We start from the raw sequence: 23,739 nt of genomic DNA on the forward strand, positions 1-23,739 counted from the left end.
AAACAGAAGAAAAGAATGTAGGAATACCCCAACTAAGACCACAAGGACACTCCCAAAGGTGTGCTTTACTATCTGAGGACTCTATTACACCACTATAAAGGGGAAGTGTGTCCAAGGCATAGTTTCAGTAAATTAAAAAGGTATCAATTAACCATGTTAGAGAGCTCAGCAAAGAAAGAACTCGAATCTCCTCGAAGGCATTGACTTTGTGCTGTCCCGAGTGTGAGGCATGCTGGGTAAGACTGACCGAGAGCTCAGGCTCCACTATTTCTTTAGTCTCTACTGCCTTCTTGCTCTTGGTTCCGGTGCCTCCTGTGCCTCCTTGAGCAGCTGGCTTCCCCTTCTTTGGTGGCCCACCAGGCTAAAAGCAAACAGAAAAACGTTAAACCAGGTAAGGATTCAGAATAGTGATTCTTAGACATTCTTAGACAGATCTGATTAAAATGAGGGATCACTCAACCAACAACAAAAAAACCCATCTTTTTTTTTGCCCACAGAATTTAGCAATTTCAAGGGCAGACTGACCTCGTGAAGATCATTCATGGGGAAATCTACAGAAGCTGTATTAAGAACCTCGAATTCTAAATGAGCTAATTGAGACTAATGAAATACAAATGATGAACTGGTTTTATACTACATGTATTTACAGATGAATTTGAGAATTAATGTTTGGTGCCTCTAAAATGCCTCTAGATCTTTCTTACACTAGTAAAGGACAGTTCCTCAGTTATAATATTTACTCACTATTTGACCAGAGGTACTCCACTAACATGAGATTATATTATTATTAGTCACTGTAGAACTATCTACTCTGTGAAGGAATAGGAGTGCTATACCAATTTCAGTGAGTGTTCTAGTTATGTTGAAGATGGCCATCTCACTGAATTTTTTTTATTGTTTTATAAAAGTTTTCCAGATGACTTGCTTGGGTTTTCTAACAATATACTCATATAATCTATAAAAATGATATATTTAATCATGTCAAAGTTCCATCCATTTCTATATGGTTAAGAGCTTTTATCAAGAAGACATGCTGAAGTTTATTATGTTCCTTTTCAATGTCTGAAATTAGATTTCTTTTGATCTATAAATTCAGCGATTTTTCTAATATTAATATCAAACCATCTTTGCAATCCTGGAATAAACTTCAGTTGGCCATACTTTTTATTGTACCCACTGGATTCTATCCACTAATATTCTATTTAAATACCTTCATTTAAGTTTGTTTCACCCCAGTTTTGAACGATCACAAGAAAATAGCAGTTTCTCATAAGGTACACAGTCAAGGGCAGTCAACGTGAATATGCCAACACACATCACCCCTTCTACCTGTTCTGGGTATCCGTTAGGCAATGCCTGAATGTTAAGAAATGCCTAAACCTAAAAAGAAGATGAAATGACAAAGGACCAAACTAGTCTTGAACATGCAGACCTGTTCTGAAACCACTGTTATCTTGAACATACTCTGAGCTTTTAAGTGGGGTAATGAGCAAAACTAAGATGCTGGGTTTTAATCAAAGAAAACTTCTAACACTTGCCAGATCACATTAGCACTAACTGTGCTGATTCAGAGTAACTACCCCATAAAGAGAAATTTATTTGTTTTCTAACTGTAAAAATAGAAAATTTTACACTCTGATTTATTATAACACCTCTTCTGGATCCTTTCCCGTAATAGTACTCTGTTTAGAGAGGTAACTCAGTTAACAAATCTTCTACTTTATTTTTTTAAAACACATATACGTTTATTGGCTTAACAGATTTATTGGCTGATATTGTCCTACTTATTTTCTCAAAAGAACAAAAGCAGGTCCTCCCTACCCTATCCACAGCTTATTTTAGGGGGAAGGAAAAGAATCCCTTATAAGAGAAAGCCAGCTAACATGGTAATGTTCAGCAAGATGAGAAAAGGTCTTAAGGTGCGGTGCCCAGGTCACTGTCCAGAGAGGCAGGAGCTGGTGAGAAAGGAGAAGACAGCTGCCAACTCCCTGTACCAGAGTACTGAAGAGACAGCATAAAATGAAAGAGAGCACACAGGCTCTGTAGCTAGAGATACCTGGGTTCAAATCCCAGTTCTGCAACTCTGGACATTCAACAAATATATGCAGAGTTCCTGTTGTATGCCAGAGCCTCTTCTGTGCACAAGGGGTCAACCCATGACAAGCTCTCTCTCCTTGAAGGCTTGTAATAACAGTGTGGAGAGATCGAGTAAACAAACAAGTGAGCTGTAAGAGCACGTGCAAGACACTTAGCCTTGCTGAGCCCTGGTCTGCTTTTCTGAAAAAAACAGGGATCACAAAACACTTATCTCAAGGATTATTATGACAATTTAATGAGATTAAGTAGGTAAAATGCTTCACAAAGTGAGGTTCACTAAATATTAGTTCTTTTCTCCTAACTCCAGGCTGGGGTTCAGGGTAGGAAAGAGAATCAAACTTACAGCATTTGCCGCAGATACTTTTATGCTTAAGAGAATCCAGTCCAGGAAAAGTGCTCACTATAAGAAAGTCACATTTGCCCTTGAGCATTTCCCCCTCTTCTACACTACAAGGTGCAGGTGGGTGGGGGGGGGTACCTTGACAGAATGGAAACTTGGTGCAACAACTTGGAGCATTATTAGCAAAATGACCAAGGTGATGTTATTAATGTTAAGTGGCCAGTCACACTATCTCATCATTTAATGATACTTTCTAATGCCTTAAAATATACTTCCATATCTTCATTATCATTTTTATCTCTATACAGGTTCCAATAACCAAATGTACTACTGGAATATTCTGTCTTCACTGAAATATGTTCTGCTGTATTCCGAATGTTGTAATGAGCTCATCTCTCAAATAAAATCATACTGAAGAATGACTATGAACCTGAGATTCAGACCCTACCTCACTAAATTCTAATTTTTAAACCACATTTTCCAAGTCACTTAGTAACCTTAGCAGCAGGTGCCTTTTTTAAAGGTCCTGGTTTGGGTGCTGAAGTGTCCTTTGTGTCCTTATCTCCTGCAGCCCCTGAAGCAGCCGCCCTTCCGGGCACAGGCTTGAAATCCTTTTTGTCAGCCGCAAGTCCAGCTTTCTTACCATGTACCAGCTCTACTTTTTCTGAACATTCTTTGATCTGGAAAACAAAATTGAGATAGACATTATTGAGCCCAACTTTGAAACACAATCACCACATTACTTAGTAAGTCATTTCTAAACCACAACTACATGAGAATTCAGAGAGAAAAGCTTCCTTTTCAACAAAGATAAACTATCTGTATTTTCTTGGCAGTAGATTAATGACATCTTACATTATATTTCTATGCAAAGAAAAATTTACAAAGCTTATAATAATCATATTTTTGTAGAAAACAAGTTTACGTTTAGTGGGGGGAACAGGGGGAGATAATTTGGGAGACTGGGATTGACATATATAGACTACCATATAGAAAACAGATAACTAATAAGAACCTACTGTAGAGCACAGAGAACTCTACTTAATACTCTGTAATGACCTATATGGGAAAGAATCTAATGAAGAGTGGATATAAGAATAACTGATACACTGTGCTGTACAGCAGAAACTCACAACACTGTAAGTCAACTACTCTCCAATACAAAATTCAGCACAAACAATAATCACACTTCTGGTGGCACACATTCATAATCAGAAAGGCAATTTTCCAGATATTAGAAATGAAATTAACTTAAGACATTATTTTTACTTCTTCTAAAGATTGGTCCACTCAATTTTATTTTTTATAATTTGAAAATATTTCTACTAATCAAGAAACTCTGATCAAAAGGACACCAGTAGACAAACCTAGAATGCACAGAGATAGGACTGTTATCCGATTTCATTACAATCCATTACTAACCTACCTTATCAAGCTTGAGTTTGTCTACATCAGCTAAGAATGGGTTTACTGCTTTCTCACCAACCACCTTCAAAGCAGTACCTAAAGCTTCAAACGCAGCATCTCTGACTTCAGGAGCAGAATCATTGATGTGCTATAGCCAGGAAGTAAGCAGAATGATCTTAATACAAGGTACTTCAGGTATTACTGATTCTACTTCACACTGAGGGTTGTCAGAAAAGAATTTGCTTTTTACAATTCATAGAAACTAAGCTTAGCTTTCTTTCTGCCAATTAACAGTTACTCTTCCTCTCACCTTCTATCCAAAATGCCTCACAAGCAGACGATCTTCAGCTACTCTAAACCCGATGCCCGTGCTTGACCAGATTCAGCTTAATAGCTAGTATCAGTTTATGGGCCAAATAAATATAATTTTTAGTAGTTAGTGGAAGTATAAATTTATGCTTTTCTTTAAGAATGGGAACACAAATGGTACGAGACTTTGGATTCAATTTCCGAAGCTACAAAGGGTCTACTCCTCAAAAGACAATAATCTACAGTCACGCAGTCAGTGCATACAATTAGGAGAGAAAAAAATCTTGCCTAGGTATAAAACAATCCCCCAATTTCAAAGAGAGTCTATACCTTAAGTAGAGCAGCACAAAAGGGCTTTAGTAAGCTCTTTGGCAGGGTAGAAGCAGTGCAGTGGCGGAAGCTTCTTGCAATAAATAGAGATGTCTGTTGCTTGATGGTTGGATTTTTATTATCCATTACTGCTAAAACATCCTCACTGATGTTCTGTAGTGTGGTCTTTAGAAAGAAAATGTGGTCAATAAGCTTTTTTCAATTGTAAAGAACAATCAAAATATCACACTGATAAACTTTACTTCAGACAAAACCACAAATGCAACTTACAGTAAGGAAGATTGCATCAATTGCCTCCTGCAGGGCTTGCACCACTTGAGGCTTCTTCTCTTTGAATTTCTCCAAAATGGTTGGTACAACCTTTACAAGTGAACAGTTGAAATATATTCGGGGAAAAAAATGACATACTGATTAATACACGCTACATCATGAATGAACTTTGAAAACATGATGCTAGAGAAGATGTCAGTCATAAAGGAGCACACCACACGTGTATTATTCCACCTATGCAAAACATCAGATCCACAGAGGCAAAAAGTATACTAGTGGCTGCCAAGGTCTAGAGGGAGGGGATAATGGGGAGTGACTGCTCACGGATAGTTTCTTTTTTGGGGTGCTGAAAAATGTTCTGGAATTAGTGGTTATGGTAATACACCCTAATGAATATACTAAAACCACTGAATTATACACTTTGAGATGGTTTTATAGTACATAAGTTATATCTTAATAAAACATAATAAAACAATGTCTGGATCTACCAAAATAAACCAAAAAAAAGTAAACATCTAAGTTGGATTAAAAAATCACTTCCTTTCTTGAAGGGCATAAGAATCTCATGCTGGAACAATCTTATGCCTGTACCATCACAGCAATGCTTCTCAACCTTTTTTTTTTTGCATTTCTACCTGACACGCAACCTTGCAATCATTTTTTATCAGTAATAACTCTTACTGGACAAAATGATTCTCAACTAAGTGGATTTAGGGTAGGGGAACGGGTATAGTGTATAATTCTTCCTCCCCACTCAAGACTCTGGTAGACCTCATTTGGACTGAGAAGTCTCCTGCCGTTTTACTAAAGAAAAAAGAAATAGTACCAGAAATTATAGCTAGTTTTATCAGAATTATATTTTCCTACTCAAGTACTAAGTTTAGATCAATACACTGAGAATTTTTATAATGCTTATTTTGTCTTATAAATTATCACTAATTCATTAAACATTTAGTGACTCCCAAGAACATGTATTGAATATATGTAGCCAGGCACTATGCTAGCAGGCAAATTAAGGTTATTTTTTAAGATCTAAAACAGTATATAGCAAAACTCAATGGCACCTCCTGCCACCCAATTTTTTAAAAAAAATTTCACAGGAGTGATACAGATCAGAAGAAATACAGTTTCCATGGAAAATATAAAACTGTTTATTTGTTTTTACTGTTTCATACCATTATTTAAGTTCCGTGTGTACCACATGATAATTTGACTTATACATACACTACAGCATGCTCACCACCAAAAATCTAGCTTTAATTTGTTACCATACAATTGATTATGGCATTTGATAGTTTTTTTCCTTTGTTTTATGGACAAAATCCCATGATCACACGAAGCTGTCATTTAGATTTGTTTGGGGAAGGGTGCTTTTATAGCTGAGACTGAACCCCACCCCCTGCCTGTGCCATCCATCACCGGAGACTTCACTTCCATTGTGTGCATGTTTGTCAGGGAGTAGGGTGTTGGGCTACAATATTCGTTTAACCTCCCTTAGAACTGTTCAAGGCATCTGTCCTGAAAGCTGCAAATATATGGTCTAGCAGACTGATATTATGTACAGATAATAATTAACTGGGAATAAAAGAATGAGAAGTGTGATGCAAAGTAGCAAATGGAATGCTTCGCCAGTGGCAACCCAGAACTGTCCCCTCACCCTGCCTCTTGCAGGGAGGCAGGGAGTTTTTTTGCTGTTGTGTTTTAAAAGTTGGAACTCAATCATGCCACATTTCCCGCTGCTGCTGAAACCACCCATAGAAGACACGCCACCTATGTGCACTGGCATGTATCTTAATGTCAGTCCTTGCTTTACATGACATAAAATAAGCTGGTGGTTTTGTTTTAGTGTGGTAGAGATTTTTTGTTGTTTTTTAGTTTTGCTTTTACAAATGGTAAAGAGTCTGCCTGCAGTGCGGGAGACTCGGGTTCGATCCCTAGGTCGGGAAGATCCACTGCAGAAGACAATGGCAACCCACTCCAGTACTGTTGCCTGGAAAATCCCATGGACAGAGGAGCCTGGCAGGCTACAGTCATAACTTCACTTTTTATCCATTTTGCCTTTCACCAATCAAAAAAATCAAGATATTTTAATAGCTGTAAAGCTAAAGTTCACTTTTACATATATTGCTAAAATATTGTTTATAAATAATGAAAACAAAGCTGAACCACACTAACACGCTTGATATCAAACATAGCATATAATTTTAAGGGGGGACAAACATCCCAAACTATAAAGCACGAGAGACAGTCTTTATGCTGCACACAAAAATCAGAAAGCCAGAATCAGAATTCAAACTAGAGGGCTAGGTAATCATCTATAATCAACTATAAAGTCAGTAAATTAAAATGTATTTTAAGAATTGTTTTCCAGCTGAAAAGTTATTTCTAATACAAAAGTATAAAGTATTCTAAGTAACACAAAACTGACCAAAAGCTAATCAATACATTTGATAGTGCGCGCACGCACGCGTACACACACACACACACACACACACACAGATACTATGTAATAAGTAATGAATGCTATAAAAGACTGAATATAATTTTCCTCCAATCTGTGATTTACATGTCTAAGGGTTGTACAGACCCTTATTTTTATTTCCCTGGTAACAAGCTAGTCATGATTTATTTTTATTTGGTAGTGTCTTGTTTTTTTTCACTGAAGTTCTCCGAAATTATTTTTAATGCTATGAGTAAGCAAGCTCCAAATACCATAACTAAGTGAGGTTAGATGTTTGCTTCACAATATAAACTGACACATGACTACAGACTGTTAGGAGATCTCAAGTCGATCTAGGGAATCAAAGGATCAAGTGGCTAGCAAGTTAAACCCTAAAGTTCAGTACAGTCAATTTACAGGAGGCTTAGTTAATCTAAGTAATACAGATAAGATTTAGAGATCAATTAACAGAAGCCAGAACTAAAGAAAACATTGCATTTGTTCAAACTGTTCCCAAACTTGAGTGCTTCCAAATTTATATTCAACAAATATCTCTAGTCAAGAGTTTCTCATAATAAACTGATATATCACCAACAGTGCAACCTACATAAAATATCTCAAGTATGTGAAAGTGAAAGTCGCTTAGTCGTGTTCGACTCTTTGCAACCCCATGGACTTGACACAGTCCATGGAATTCTCCTGGCCAGAATACTGGAGTGGGTAGCCTTTCTCTTCTTCAAGGGATCTTCCCAACCCAGGGATCGAACCCAGGTCTCCCTCATTGCAGGCAGATTCCTTACCAGCTGAGCCATCAGGGAACCCCATCTCAAGTATATAAGTAAACTATTATTTTTTTAAATAGAAAAACCCTATTAAACACATTTTATACGTTAATCTCATTTCTGGTTTTATACTGCCTTTCCTAGTCTCAGTTTACTCTGCTCTGGTTATCACAAGTTATATTTCATCCTGTTATACTGTACATCGTATTTTACGAGCAAAACAGGATATTAGTAAGTAAATGAATAAGCAAATCAACTCAATTAAGTACTTTAGGTCAAGTGCCGGATTTTCTACATAAAGCTAGTAAATTTAGTTACAATTGACATCTTTATTGTAAAATAAATGTTTTAACGAGCTACACTTAGTACTAATAACTTATGCCAAAAGCTGTTTTAAAGCATAAAGTAAATTAGCCATCCGTTTCTTGATAAAACTTAACCTATATTGAAAAAGGAGTGTTACTTACGTGTCCTGCGTATTGTCCAAATTTCTTTCTTAGCCCAACAGCCAGGCCAGTAAGACATTTTGCTGCCAAAGCTACCAACATGACATTGGTGTCCTTTCCAACAACCTACAAAGGGTGGAAAAAAAGGAGAACAAAGGAGTCACAGTCCCAAAGAAGAGTAAAAATTTACTCTTAAAAGAACTCTGAAAGCGATTATGTAATGGGCAGCCAACTTTGTTCCATACAAGAGGAAAGATTCTCCTTTGACAATATAAAATTTGGGAGCTTCTCTTCTTATGTCTAGTCTCCTACCCTAAAGCTCTATCAACAAAATATACATACAACCACATCAAGTCTCAAACTCTCCACTGGTGGTAGTCTGGGCTGTCAGCACTGCACAACTGTGCAGGCGACTCTCATACTGGCAGAAAAGCCGGAGGCCTCTTGACTTTGCTTTGGGGCTGCTGCTGCTGCTGCTAAGTTGCTTCAGTCGTGTCTGACTCTGTGCGACCCCACAGACGGCAGCCCATCAGGCTCCCCCTTCCCTGGGATTCTCCAGGCAAGAATACTGGAGTGGGTTGCCATTTCCTTCTCCAATGCATGAAAGTGAAAAGTGAAAGTGAAGTCACTCAGTCGTGTCCGACTCTTAGCAACCCCATGGACTGCAGCCTACCAAGCTCCTCCGTCCATGGGATTTTCCAGGCAAGAGTACTAGAGTGGGGTGCCATCACCTTCTCTGTGTTTTGGGGCAGGGAAAGTGAAAAGACAGTACCTCTGAAAGACACCAGAGTAGCAGCTCTAACATTTATACCCAAGAAGCACCAGTAGAAAGTGCTGTTGGTACTTTCAAGAAGCTGATGAGATGTAAACTATTATATATAGGATGGATAACAACAAGGTCCTACTGTATAGCAGGACCTGTATATTCAGTGTCCTGTGATAAACCATAATGGAAAACAATGTTAAAAAAAAAAGGAAGTTGATGAGGATTCTAAATTGCAAATACCTCTGCAACCATTCCTGAGGGAGCTTACGCCTTGCAGCTGCCGTTTTAGTTGCCTAATGACCATCTGACTTGTACTCAGAGTCTCTCATCAGAGTGTCCTCCAGCAGTGTTAATACTACCACCGTCCCATAGCATGCCCTACAAAACCCAGAACTTAGCAAAACTCATGGGTAGTAGCTGCATTTGCATCAACTTAGCAAGACAGTGACTAGTATGCCTCAGTTCCTTTTTGCTAGGATTTTACTGTGGTTTACTGTTCAAGCCAGCTGATGCCAAAAAGATGCTTTACTTTTAAGTGTTCCCCAAACTTTGGTTTTTCATGCTTTCCCCAGGTAGAAAAAATACTTTCATTCTATTTTGGATTTTATCCCTAAGATCTGGTATTTCATGAGCAGAACATTTCATTCCAGATTCCCTGAATTAAAGAGCCCCTAATGCACAGCATTATGCATAGCAAGACAGTCCTATATATATATACATTCCCTACCGAGGAGTGAGGGTTAAAAGACCAACATTTATTAAAAACAAATTAGATGCTATAATTTCATAGGTGCTTTATAATCTTTATTCAATTTTTACTCTATAAAACAAGTACTATTATTATCTCAATTTTGTGGATTTCAAAAATTAAATAGAGATTAATACATTCAAGATCACAGAGTTAGCAAATGGTAGTGCTGTGATTCAAACTCGGTCTGCTTTGACCCCCAAAGCTTTTGCTATCTTTACTAAAACACATTCTCCTTCTAAACTCACGGCAAATTTATTTTCCTTATGAGAAGATGAGCTGCTGCTGCTGCTGCTAAGTCGCTTAGACCAGGGTCCTAATAAATGTTTTGTTAAATCTATAATTACTATAAGTCTAGGTATTAAAATTCTATCCATTTTTGTATTGAACATATTGGCATTTGTGTCTGGATTAGTTTTCTTTACTAAAACATCTCTCAGGTATTATTTACATGCTAGATTTTGTATTTAGCATCTTAACATATATTCTAGGAAAGGTCATCAAAAACATGCTAGACCCCATTGCAAGAGATCCTACTTCAATGAATTTGGGATGGGATGTGGACATTAGTATTTTAATACAGTTCAAAGGTGCTTCTGTTATACTGGCCTAGTTAAAGGACATCATTCAATCGAATTCTTAAGAGACTATCTAACATTATCATAAGAGTAGTAACCAGTGGAAACTGAATCTCAGACACTGATGACCCCAATGCAAGGTTTTGAAGAGGATCTTGTGAACCTATTATAGTTCAGGATATAGCAAAAGACTGAGTGCATTTATTGGTAAGTGATGAACCAGGCATCCAGTACAATATTTGCCCATTAACACTCATTCTCACACATCCCAGTTTGACTAAACAAGTGGTTCTTAACTGGGAAACGCAAATGGGGAAAATGGAAAAGTGTTTATTTTTAAGAAAAATAGTGTAGATGGAGGGACTCCATTTCAGGGTTGAAGAAAAAGTCAGTAATTCTGTTTGAGATCAGGGAAAGAAGTTATAGCTCACAATGTTAACTTAATCTAAATAATGGGAACTACTCTATAATTCGGAGAAGGCAATGGCAACCCACTCCAGCACTCTTGCCTGGAGAATCCCATGGACGGAGGAGCCTGGTGGGCTACAGTCCATGGGGTTGCTAAGAGTCGGGCACGACTGAGTGACTTCACTTTCACTTTTCACTTTCACGCATTGGAGAAGGATATGGCAACCCACTCCAGTGTTCTTGCCTGGAGAATCCCAGGGATGGGGGAGCCTGGTGGGCTGCCGACTCTGGGGTCACACAGAGTCGGACACGACTAAAGCAATTTAGCAGCAGCAGCAGTAGCAGAAGCACTCTATAATTAAAATTGCTGTCACTTCTACTTAATTGATTTTAAATAATAATCAATTACTATTTATCTTTAACTAGTAATGTGAGCCACTAAACAGTAATCAAAAGAAAAACACTGTTGGCAGACCATACAAGCAGGGCCACGGCCACCAGAAGTCTGCACGCTGGAACACAGCGTGGCCCCTGCCACCCTGACTAGAGGGGTCCCATGGGCAGCAATGGGGAGCCAGTTCAGCCAAAAACAGATAACACAATTTAAAAAAATTTAAAAAGAAATTATTTCAGGAATATTGTGAGGAATTTCAAAACGAGTAGCTTTTTACTACCTGTATTTAAGGAAAAAACTGGGCAACTAGTAAGATTACTTGATGAAGACAACAGAGAGAAGAGACGATGGAGGGAAGAGGGATGGGTCCACAAAGACCAATTAAGTCAATACAATATGGACCTGGGGCTGGACATGGGCAGGGGCTTGGGGAGGCAAGGATTAAGAGTGGGATTAGCAGATGCAAACCAGCATACAGAAGGTCAATAAACAACAAGGTGCTACTGTACTGAACAGGGAACTATATTCAATTTCTTGGGATAAACTACAATAGAAAAAATATTAAAAAGAATATATATACATATGTATAACTGAATCACTTTGCTGTACAGTAGAAATTAACACAACACTATAAATCAACTATATAATAAAACAAAAACAATATGGATATGAAGTTTATTTTTGTCTACAAGTAACTAAAATACAAAATACAAAAACAAAAATGTCATGTTTCATGTTAATTTATATTGACATTAATTTTTCATGGTTTTAAGTTTCTTTTTACTGGTCTGTAGCCTCTGATTGACTGCCCCAACTCCACCATGTGAAGAGGGAAAGAAGTGCCTCCTGCTACCATAAGATCTCACACAGATCCACCGTTTATGTCTACCCAGATATAAAAATCCATGACCGTCTCTGTATAGAATACAGTGAGAGTTTATATTCACAGTCACAAAACCAATGGAAATCACAGAATACTTTTCATCTAAAAAGCTAATATCCTAAGAAAATGCATGTAGAGAACATCAATTATTAACATTCCTGATTCCAATTAACATTCCTGATCATTACATAAGGAAAAATAAAAGCTTTTATTTGAGGCATTGAGAATTCAGTGCAATGTATCTGTTTCCGTAAGATTTCTGATTTTAAAGATTATATGCTAGAACTCACAGAGAATCTGGAGCTCTTGTCAAGGTCACTAGAGTCCCTCTTGCTGCCTTCTACCCGCCTCTTTCCTCCTAGGCTCCAGGTTGGTGAATCTTTTCCCCAGGCCCACTCCCTCTTAATGACAGTCAGTCCTTTGTAACTGCAGATTCCGGAGGCCAACAGTACTCATTGCACTATGCCTTTTTATACAAGGAACTTGAGCAGCTTTTAGCGTAGGTGGGAGCTCCTAGAACCAACACTCTGCCCCCTCTTTCCCCCAACCTGGGGATATTGAGAGATGACTGTAGTCTTGCCTGGGTCTGTGGCTCTTCAAGATAGATGACAGAGGAACAATGATTTTGACAAATTATATCCCTGTCTCTAAGTCCTACTTGGAGGAAAGCAAAGGAAGACTATGAGAAAATACAGTCCAGCCTCATTATTCACGAATTTCACATTTGGAAATTCATCTACCCATTAAAATTAACTGATAAGCCCCAAATCAATGATCGAGGCACTTTTCTGGTTACTCACAGATAAGCACAGAGCTGAGGAAAATCTGAACTGCCTGACATGCACATTCCCAGCTGAGATGGACAATGCGATGCTCTGCCTTTGTCTTTCAGCTCTCACACTGTAAACAAGTGTCTTTTCATAGTCTAGTTTACTGCCAGGGGTTTTTTCTGCATTTTTGTGCTTTTGGTTGGTGCTTCCACTGTTTAAAGTGACCCACAAGTATAGTGCTGAGGTGCTCTCTGGTATTCTTACATGCAAAAAGGCAGTGATGTCTCTTTCAGAGAAAATAAATGTGTTAGGTAGACTTTGTTCAGGCGTGAGTTATATTGCTGTTGGCTGTGAGTTCAATGTTAAGGAATCAATCACATATAGTGAATAAGACATCTTCAAACAGAATAAAACAAGGTTATGCATTGATCAGTTAATGAAAATGTGACCACAGGGCTGCAGGACCTTAACCCTGTATCTTCTCTTGGAACAATGGTTCATTTTGCTAATTCAGTGTTTGCAGTGACATTATAGAACATTATTACCATGAATAATGAGAATTACTCTACTTACATATTCATTTAATTAAAGAGTAACCTCCCTCACCCCCCACGATGCTAATCCTCTATAATTTCAAGCTGAAGAAGCAAATAAAACATTTTATCCTTGCTATATTCAAGACGATGCCTTCAAATAAAAAAAAGAAGATGCCGTCAGTCTCTTAAGCTCTATTAAAACAACATCCACAAGTGTCTGACCTGACTTACAGATATTATGAAAAACCACTACAGACAAAAATATCCACCCCAGCATTCGACTTGCTTGGAACTAAGTAATACCAAAGAGTATTTACTAAAATATTTCTTTCTTATTTAGTACTTACCTGCTTTATAACTGACCACATATCCCCCGGTCCTGCGCTGCACGTGACATGCTAATAGTGTGGTATCACTTACTACCTACCTAATGAAAAATACTCTTCACATCTAATATTTTTTCCATTAAATAGACCCAATTTAAAAAGCTCATTCTGTAGAATTATAAAACTAGAATATTTCGTTCTAGATCAGCAAGATTCTCTATTTCTTAATGTTTGTGTATGCTATCAAATAGCACATATACAGTCAAAGTGATAATTAACAAAGATTAAAAGTAATCCCTCTAAACTAAGACCGATCATTTTAAATAACCCTTAAAAAAATATGTATGCATATAATTAAAAAACAATCAACAGTGTTCCCTAAATGGCGGTGCTGACTGTGATAAAAAAGGTGACTTATGAAGAAAAATAATGGCCTGGTCTGCTGTTGGGATACCAATCCTTAAACTCTTCATATTTACCTTCTTCAAAGCTTTTACTAAATCTGCATAATCGCCTGCTTCCAGTTTGGGGTTTTTCACTAGCACTTCTACAGCTTCCAGGGCTTCTTTTCTTTCTTGCCATTTTTTTGCCTCCTATAAGACACAGTATGAGTCACTTGGAGAATAGAAAATAAGAAAGCAAAACAAAAGTCTATTTCTTTCAAGCTACTAATTCAAAGATATCTATTTTTTGTTTTTTAGAAATTTTCTAAAGCTAGTTAGAAATCAACATTACAAACAATGTAGCCAAGCAGAATTAAAGTTAAATTCATGTGTATAAAATTTTGTTCGTATGTAAAAAGTATTTTTGTAACATCTCATAATCCTAATGTTCTACAATAAATAAGCAGGATGAAACACCAGATTGTTCTTCTCGTTTTCTAGGTAAATTTTGAGCAAGTGTTAAACAGAAAACACTAATAGAAAGCATTTCTAGCATATCTCACAGTAGCACATCTACATGGGAGAGGAATTTCTATACTGATAACATTAGAAACACCAGACAGGAACAAACTTATAACCAACAACCAATACTGCTCTAATTCTGGATATTAGTTTTCCAAATTGTAGGTACAGTGTTATTTTTTTTGTTTGCTTTGTGGTCATAAAGTAGAAAATGCTTCACTAGAATTTGAATTAGAATATTCACTGTTGGAAAGAACTAGGGATACAAAGATGACAAACGCGTCACCTTGGAGGGAATTATAATTCACTTCAGTTCATCAAATATGTATTTGTTAATCGGAAGATAACAGAATGCGCAAGGAGCTGGTAGTAGAGGTAGGTCTTCAGTGAATAACTATCAGGTCACGACCACTGGGAAAGGGGAAGTACAGGCAGCTCTGGGACAGCAAAGGATTTAACTCAGTTTAGGTTGTCAGGTAAGACCTCCTCCCAAAAGTGATGCTCAAGGTGGGATCTGGATGATGAAGAGATATTATGGGGTAAATGGGGAGGGGGCGGGGAAGAGTGTTATAGGCAGAAAGAACAGCGTATGTCAAGGCCCAGAGTTTAGGGTGGAAAAAAAGTCTGGTGCATTGGATATCAGGAGAAATTCAGTATGACTGGAGCATGGGAAGTGACAGCAATTAGAGATGTGGCTGGAAGGTACATGGAGGCCTCAAAAGTACCATAGATTGCCTCAATGACTACAGTATGATTTCAAACATCATCTTAAAACCCATGGAAGCCATTGAAAGATTTTAATGAGGCAATAATGTAGAAAGATTTCCATTATCAGAATGAAAATGACACCTCTACTTATACTGTGAAATATGATGGGAAGGAGGCAAAAGCAGACAGGGAGTCTTGTGGAAGATGCTGCAGCATATCCGGCAAGAGCTGATGCTAATGGCTGGGACAAGACTTTCTCAGCGGGGGATAATTTGACTCTTGGGGTATGCTTGGCAAAGTCTGGAGACATTTTTGATTGTCATGACTTGGAGGAATGGTGTTATTAATATCTGACTGATAAAGGTCAGAGATGCTGCTAAACATCCTACATGTGCAGACAATCCCCCAAACAAATATCTGGCCAAAAAATGTCAACAGTGTCAAGGTCAAGAAACCCTGGGGAAGGGGGGGGAAAAAAAAGCAGTAACTCTTGGGTAGAGAAAGAAACCCTGGGGATGGAGAAAAGAGAATGAATTTGAGATATATTTAAAGGTAAGACCAGACAGAAAATGAGGAAGTTAAAAGTCAAGAATAATGTTTGGGTTTCTGGCAAGATGTGAAAAAACGGACTAATGTAGGCCCTTATTCAAACTAGTATGGGAACAAAGAAGAAACCACTGACTCATTCTAATAGGGAAGATATGGTGGAAGAGGGTGCACCAGGAAGAAGGCTCAGCAGAGCATTCTCCAACAATATTCAAGCCAGTATTAAACGTGAAATAAATGAAAGAAGTTTACCATTACTTACAATTTTGTCATAAAAGTCTTTGGGAAGCTTGGAAAGAATTTCTACTGCTTCCAAAAGCTCATAAGCATCTATCTGTGGGACCTCATCACCATCATCACCACCTTCCAGGAGGAAAACAAAACAAACCTTAAAAATGGATGAAATGGTTTTACTTACCAAACAGTCGTCAGTTGTCCTTTCACACTCCTGATGCAATCTTGCCACAGGAGGGACCAGAATTATTAATCCTACAAACAACTTGTATTTTATCAAATGGCGGTCCTGTAAAATTTACCTCGTGAACACAGGTTCCTGCTACAGGGCCAGTCTTGCTAACTTTTTTACAGAAACCAGTGCTGATAAGTGGCTTACCTCCCTCAGCATCTCCACCAGCAGACTGTTGCTGTTCCAATTTAGCTTCTAGTTCTTGCTGGGAACGCAGAAACCTAGCTGGTTTAGGAGCACCTGTTGGCAGTTTGACCCACTCTTCTTCTAGTTCTTTCAACTGCAAATATCATAAAATATTTAAAAAACATATCTAGATCTCTGCTATGAGAGAAAATATTTATATTTACTAATGGACCGGAACCCAATTTCTTATTTATGCGGCTCTAATAAGGCAAATAAGAAAAAGATAAACTTAAATTGTGTACATTTTGTAGTAAAAGTCAAACCAATGTATATCGACTACACTGAAGGTGTATGACTAAACAGTTAGAAAAGAATAAAATCCAGTTTTTAAGACACTCTTATTATTTCATGAATTCACATATATTTGCATCAAATAGTATCTCTAAAACCAACTGAAATATAAAAAATAAGTAGAATCCATTCTGTCCAAATGGATATTAAGTCCTACAGTATTATAAAAGGATCTTTTAAACTGTTATAGTTTTGACACTAACATACTGGTATCACAGAATACACAGTATTTAACCTGAGTGGACAAAAATAACAGCAGAAACAGGTATGTTTGGAAAAAACAGATTTCAAAGCAAAGAATGAAAAATAATTATTTCTAAGGCTAGAATATCAACATCGACGGGAAGGAGCCATCTCCGTATCAACCGTGTATAAAGGCAACCAGAAAGCGCAGCGCCTTACCGTGTATAAAGGCAACCAGAAAGCGCAGCGCCTTACCGTATATAAAGGCAACCAGAAAGCGCAGCGCCTTACCGTATATAAAGGCAACCAGAAAGCGCAGCGCCTCACCTGCACAGGGTTTATGTTTTGTAACGGGGGTCTCAGAGCATCCCGGATCCATCTATAAATCTCTACAGCAATTAATTTGGCTTCATCTCGAACAGCCTTCTCTCGAGATTCAAAGAGTTTTGGCAACACTTTGATAATTGGCTTCAGTAAGACGATTTTGGAACCAAATTCACTGGAATTAAAAATTGGGGGGAAAAAACCTGTCACCACGCACTACGCTTGGGTAAAATATTAACCTGAATTCACTCAAACTCAGTTTTACATCTATATACAATAAAGACATATATAGGTCAAGTTTTTTTCAGGGAAGAAGAAAAAAGGAACTTGTAACAACATCTGTATTTAGATGCCGTTCTTCCAAGAATATTATTTAATGTCCAGAATCCAAAATAATACTACCATTTAAAAACTTTCTAGGTAATCAGTCTAGGAATCACTTAAATCTGAAATAGACCAACACTCATGTAACATCTTAAATAGATATATATGTACATATAAAAGCTTAAAATACAAGTAAGTCCCATTTATAAATAGTTAAGTGAGTGAAATTTATTTTTAATAATCTTTTATTAACTGTTCTATGTAATTACGGGGATTCACTCTGCTTGACAGATCACTAATCCTGGCAGTGCGTCTTTTATTCCTGACTTGAAGCTATCACACTATAAATTCAGGCAACTTAAATCTCTCTTTGCTTCAGTCTTCCAAGGGAAAAAGAGCTGCATTCTGACTTCTTCATTTGGGATCTCTTAATCTTCCTTCACATTATTACTGTTTCATCTGATTTTTGTTTATTTGTTTCGCTATCCTGGACTACTTCTGAAAGATATTTAAAAAAACAACAGATGGAGCAGGACCAAATGGAAAACAGACACCATAACAACACAAAACATAATACTACACAGATTACTCTAGGGGGGATAAAAAAGAGTTTGAGAAGCCCACTTTAGGGGCCTCAGAACGTTTTTGGTCTCCTAAAGCTAACATAGACAGCTTGAGGAAGCTCTGGAACCAAGGTCTGAACAGTTCGGCCCTAAGGTTCCATAAAGTCCCAGAGAGCTATCTAGTAGGTCTACTATAGATTCTGAGATGCTTTAGAATAAATACAGAACCATAGAGGGATGGGAATAAACAACAACATCTATTAGGAAAACATAAGACAGCATACCTAACTTGGTTTTTTTCTACCTTTATTCTCCCAGTCAGCTTAAAAATGAAATAGCCACAGTTTACAGAATTCCAGATTAGAAACTTTTAATTTTAAGGTAGAATATAGTATGATATATATATTTATTAAAAAACCAATTACTAAGGATAGAACAGATCAAGACAAACACAATCTGACTTCCCTGGTGGCTCAGACGGTAAAGTGTCTGCCTACAATGCGGAGACCCAGGTTCAATCCCTGGGTCAGGAAGATCTCTTGGAGAAGGAAATGGCAACCCACTCCAGTATTCTTGCCTGGAAAATTCCATGGACGGAGGAGCCTGGTGGGCTACAGACCATGGGGTCACAAAGAGTTGTGTCCAATTCACTCACTCAATCTTGACAATGCATCAAGTCACTAAATTTCTAAAATGATAGTATATCTATTACACTATAATAGGTTAGGAATGAGGAAAATTTTATCACAAAAGAATCTAAGTAAAAGCCAAATTTTATGAAAGAACATTACGAACGAAGTGAAAGACAAAGTTTACAGACTTATAAATTGAAGACAGCTTAACAAATTTAAGAATTTTGATACTTTCATGTAAGATAAACACCAAAGGAAGCATATTCTGCAAGAAATAGGTCATATACAAAATCAAAAGAGAACTGAATTGGGAAGATCTTCACACCCATAGGTCACACATTTAGGATTTCACTAGAGCTGCTTTCTGAACTATCACATGTGGAAGTATTGGGGATAGGATATCAGATGAGAAGGACTGCCAGATAAGAACAAACTAGTGGTTTGTTTAATTCAGATTTTCATAGAAAATTACAGCCGCTTGTTCCTAAAAGAGATCCCATTCGTGAAAAATTTCACTGCCAAACAACATGAAATCCTAGGGTTGAAAATAACTTATTACATAAAAGTTATTTTCTATTTCTGTTGTTATGCCTCTGTTTAAAAGTGTACAGCATTTCCTTCTATTTTAAAAAACACATAAACGAAGGTTTGCTTTAGCCAACAGCTACGTCTTTAGCCAGCATTTCAAAGTACATATATTTATGCTTGAGGATAAGAGAAAAAGAGCTGTTAAATACCCTAAGGAGTGCTTTTCCAGGAAAAAGTTAATTCATAATCTTAAAACAGGTCAGAAATATCCCCCATTCATCTTCCTTAGAAAGAGATTTAGATAAAATAACTATGCAACACACTTAAAGGCTAAAATTACTAAATACAAAGTATCAAGCCTAAAGAATGGCACTGGTTTTTCCAGGTCACTTTTCTGGTTAGTATGGCCTGCCAAGTCAACCCCAACAGTTTTTATTTCTGTTTAAATCAGGTAGCCAAACTCAATAGAGAGATTCTAGCCAACAGAACTGAAGCAAAAAGAAAAGGTCTTACCTTAAGGCTTTCCTCAGTGTCTCTATACAGGCCACAACGATCTTGGGGTTCTTGTTGTCCAGGCCTTTCAGCAGCTCCTCTTGTACAGCTTCTCCTTTCTCAATCTCTATGTACATTAGACAAATCTCAATGCCTAGCTCCTTGGCTTTGGCTTTGGGTTGGTTGAATACTTTACTTACAACACCTGACACAACTTCTCCCGTGGTTCTGTAATATACAGATTATAAACAATAACGCCCATGCACATAAAAGCACTCTTGAGTGGAAAGAGCTGGAAAGGGTCATGCAAAGTGGGGGAAACAAGCACTTGTCTAAAAAACACTTAGAAATAACATAAATGAGACTCTAAACATTTATGTTCAAGAACGTTAAAAAAAAAAAACTTATGCAAACTATTTTAAGACATGTCACAGCAGATCACAGTTTCTATTTATACAAAGAAGAAATTTAAATAAGAAAGCAAAAATCCCTTGAAATCTCACTACCCAGAGAAAACTACTTTCAACTTTATGGTATCGATCCTTCTAGACTTTTCTATATGTACAGATAAACAGATAGATACACATACATTTTATAAAAATAAGGTAACAGAGTTCTTGCTTTTTTGGAAAAATTTTAAAAGTCATTTTAAACACTTTTTAGGACAGAGAATTTCTTCACAGAAGGAATGGATATGCACCTTTAATAACAAAAGGCTGCTCCTGACTCCTTGGCAAGACTTTACAGTATCTTTATTGCTTTGAGTCTCTTCTAAATTAAATAAAACCTGTACTGCTGGAAATTAGAGAAACTGAGTGGGTCTGGATCACACATGGCATTAAACAAAAAGTTTCTAGTATCAGAAGAAAAATGAAATTAAGAAAGCAACTGTCTCACTGATGGCAAGGGAAAGTTGGTGATGCTGGTTAACAAAGCTGTCAAATTATAACTGTCTTTCTAGGTATAAATTTTGAGGTGAGTCAAGTACATATTGGTGTCTTCTTTATCCATACTGGTGTCTTCTTTTTTTTTTTTTAATTATTATTATTTTTTTTCATACTGGTGTCTTCTTATCCATGGGTTCCTCACCTGCGGATTCAACTGAATTCAGATCAAAAATTTTTGGAGAAAAAAATTCTGGAAAGTTCCAAAAAGCAAGAGCCATGCAGCCAGCAACTACTTACACATCATTTACATTTAGTTACAATTGTTTATTAGTATTTACACTGTGTCAGGTATTAAGAGTAACCTAGAGATGGAAGATGGATGAAGGTTATATGTCACATACAAATATTAGGTCATTTCATGTAAGGGACTTGAACATCTGTAGATTTTGCTATATCCTAAGGCATAGGGGTACAGACTTTTGTCCTGGAAACAATTCCCCTGGAGACACTGAGGGATGGATATACATATTTCTTGTGCAATTAGGTCAAGGGTCCCTATTCTTTTTCAGTATGGAGGACTCCTTTCAATGACATAAAGACTACGGTTAGAAAAGTCATGTTTATGAGGTATGGGAGACTGGAGTGACTAGATACATCTATCAACCAATAAACTGGGAGATACAGAGGTTGTAACTCACCTCTCCTAAGAGAGGAAAATGCCTAATGACCATAGGGAGAAAGATGTGGCTCTAAGATGACCCAGCCTGGAACCATTGTAAGGAAAAGAGTTTAGAAATACTCAAATGTTTTCAGTGAAATTCTGATGCCTTCACTTGACCACCCCAGTTTCCTCTAAAAATTTTTCCTCTTAGAGTGATTCTCATACAAAAATCTCAGCAGGAGAGAATCACTTGCTCATCAAACCCTGAGGAAAAAACTCAGTATCTGATTTCTAATTTGCTCCTCTCTAAAGATCTCATGTACCATTTAGACTTCTGAGAGCAGATAAAGACAATGAAAAACAAGGGTCAAGGAGCTATGAAAGTTAAGAAATGAATATCCTCTAAAAGTGCTAAGCACAATGATCCATAAAAATACATAATTAATCCATGTAGCACCAGACAGGGGTTTTTACCAGAATAGTTGAAAAGAAAGTACTTACTTTCCTGCTACATGGGCATTTTCAACATAAACAAGTGCAGCTTCTAATCCTTTCAACTGAACCACTGCATTGGAATCCGTCACAAACTTTTTGATCAATCCTAAAAATTTGGACCATTCTGGGCTCTTTTCATCTTTTATTTTCTGGAAGATCTTCAGGGCTTCTTCATACCCACTTAACCTTGCTTTCCACAGCTAAAAGAAAAGTATTTTGAAACAAAACAAAATTTACTGATATTATCATCTACTATTTGGGGGGAGGGTGACTATCTTATACCAGGTAATTTGAACAAAGGATCCCAGATTAGAAACAAAGACGAAGCTTAAGAAATCCAGATAGTTGATTTTCTTTCTTTTTAAAGATTAGCTAATAAACTTTTTCTTGTGTTTAATATTAATGATATCCTGCCAAAGCCTTCTAGAAATTCATAAACTGGCCACTATAAATGTATCACACTTTGTATCCAAGTATTCGTCACTATTTCTTTGTAACAGGACATTAAAGAGGTAACGATTCAAACAGGAGACCGTTTCCTGCTGAAAGTGTCCAATCTCTGAAACAGGCTGTTTTTCTGGTTGTATTGTGTAATCATTAGGCAGCTTTATACTACACTATACAGTACAACTGCTGACGAAACAAGCCAATGACAGGGAAATCTGAGCTCCAGAAGAGTCTTACCTTGTGTTCACATTTCTGATCAACCGGCAGTTTCATCCACTCACTGTCATCTCCCATTGTGCTTCCAGTTTCTCCTTAGAATTAAGAGTAATTCCTAGTCAGATAAAAATCAGAATCCATTAACTCTAGCAACGAAGCTCTCTTTTATCAAGCACACACCAACAAAAGAATCTCATTCTTTGGTCAAATGCCCATTTAATTCCATTAATAGAACATTTAAAAAGTAAACAAAAAATTAATAAAAAATCTAAATAAATCTAGAAAGGACAGATACTATTCTTTAAAAAAGATGCTTTTATGTATTTTCCCAGATGAGAACTTCTTAGATCTATGACAAAGCTAGAATAAAACAGAAGAGCTAAACTACTCGGCCTTTTAAAAAAGGCAAGAAAAGAGTTTCAAAGATAAGTCATACTTTTAACTCAAAATACCGTAAGGCAAATAATCAACATGAAAAAAACCTCAATGCTAGCTAGCTCTCTACCTAATCCTGGTAAATAAATATGTCTATATAAACTAAAGGAAATCAACCCTGAATATTCATTGAAGGACTGATGCTGAAGCTCCAGTACTTCAGCCATTGATGTGAAGAGCTGGCTCAATAAAAAGACGCTGATGCTGGGAAAGACTGAAGGCTGAGACACTGGGAAAGGAGAAGCTTGTGGCAGAGGATGAGACAGTTGGAGAGCATCCCAACTCAACGGCCATGAAGTTAAGAAAACTCCAGGAGGCAGTGGAGGACAGAGGGGTCTGGAGTGTTCCAGCTCGTGGGACAGTAAACAGTCGGACACGCCTTACTGACAGAACAACAACAACAAAATATAAACTAGCAAAAAATTAAATCCCCCAACAAACTAATTCTCCATAAACATTAAATCATTTTTTACTGAGGTTCATAGTCAACATTCCTTTAACAATTTTATGCTATTCACTTAGATAATATAGCTATAGCAAATCTCCAAAATACAGAATACATAAAGAAGGAAAGTATTAAAACACAATTTCATACCAATTAGTAACCATGATGAAACTGA

At 37.2% G+C, this 23,739-nt stretch overlaps 1 protein-coding gene across 8 annotated transcripts in view; it reads right to left on the reverse strand.

Moving 5' to 3' along the window:
* CKAP5 (cytoskeleton associated protein 5) overlaps positions 1-23,739 on the reverse strand; it is a 94,715-nt gene that overhangs the window by 38,306 nt on the left and 32,670 nt on the right. For 7 of the 8 annotated variants that reach the window (XM_069555617.1, XM_069555614.1, XM_069555613.1 and 4 more), the window contains exons 2-14: positions 22,706-22,799; positions 22,028-22,221; positions 20,000-20,206; positions 17,443-17,614; positions 16,603-16,735; positions 16,252-16,352; positions 14,310-14,423; positions 8,443-8,547; positions 4,754-4,843; positions 4,484-4,648; positions 3,864-3,992; positions 2,935-3,117; positions 248-361 (exon numbers count right to left, since the gene is read on the reverse strand). In XM_069555617.1, coding sequence (XP_069411718.1) covers positions 248-361; positions 2,935-3,117; positions 3,864-3,992; positions 4,484-4,648; positions 4,754-4,843; positions 8,443-8,547; positions 14,310-14,423; positions 16,252-16,352; positions 16,603-16,735; positions 17,443-17,614; positions 20,000-20,206; positions 22,028-22,221; positions 22,706-22,762 — 1,764 coding nt within the window. In that variant the 5' untranslated portion in view covers positions 22,763-22,799. The remainder of the gene's footprint in view (positions 1-247; positions 362-2,934; positions 3,118-3,863; positions 3,993-4,483; positions 4,649-4,753; positions 4,844-8,442; positions 8,548-14,309; positions 14,424-16,251; positions 16,353-16,602; positions 16,736-17,442; positions 17,615-19,999; positions 20,207-22,027; positions 22,222-22,705; positions 22,800-23,739) is intronic. The other variant, XM_069555612.1, reaches the window with a different exon arrangement.

The sequence above is a fragment of the Ovis canadensis genome, chromosome 15 (assembly GCF_042477335.2).
Source record: "Ovis canadensis isolate MfBH-ARS-UI-01 breed Bighorn chromosome 15, ARS-UI_OviCan_v2, whole genome shotgun sequence".
NCBI lineage: Eukaryota > Metazoa > Chordata > Mammalia > Artiodactyla > Bovidae > Ovis > Ovis canadensis.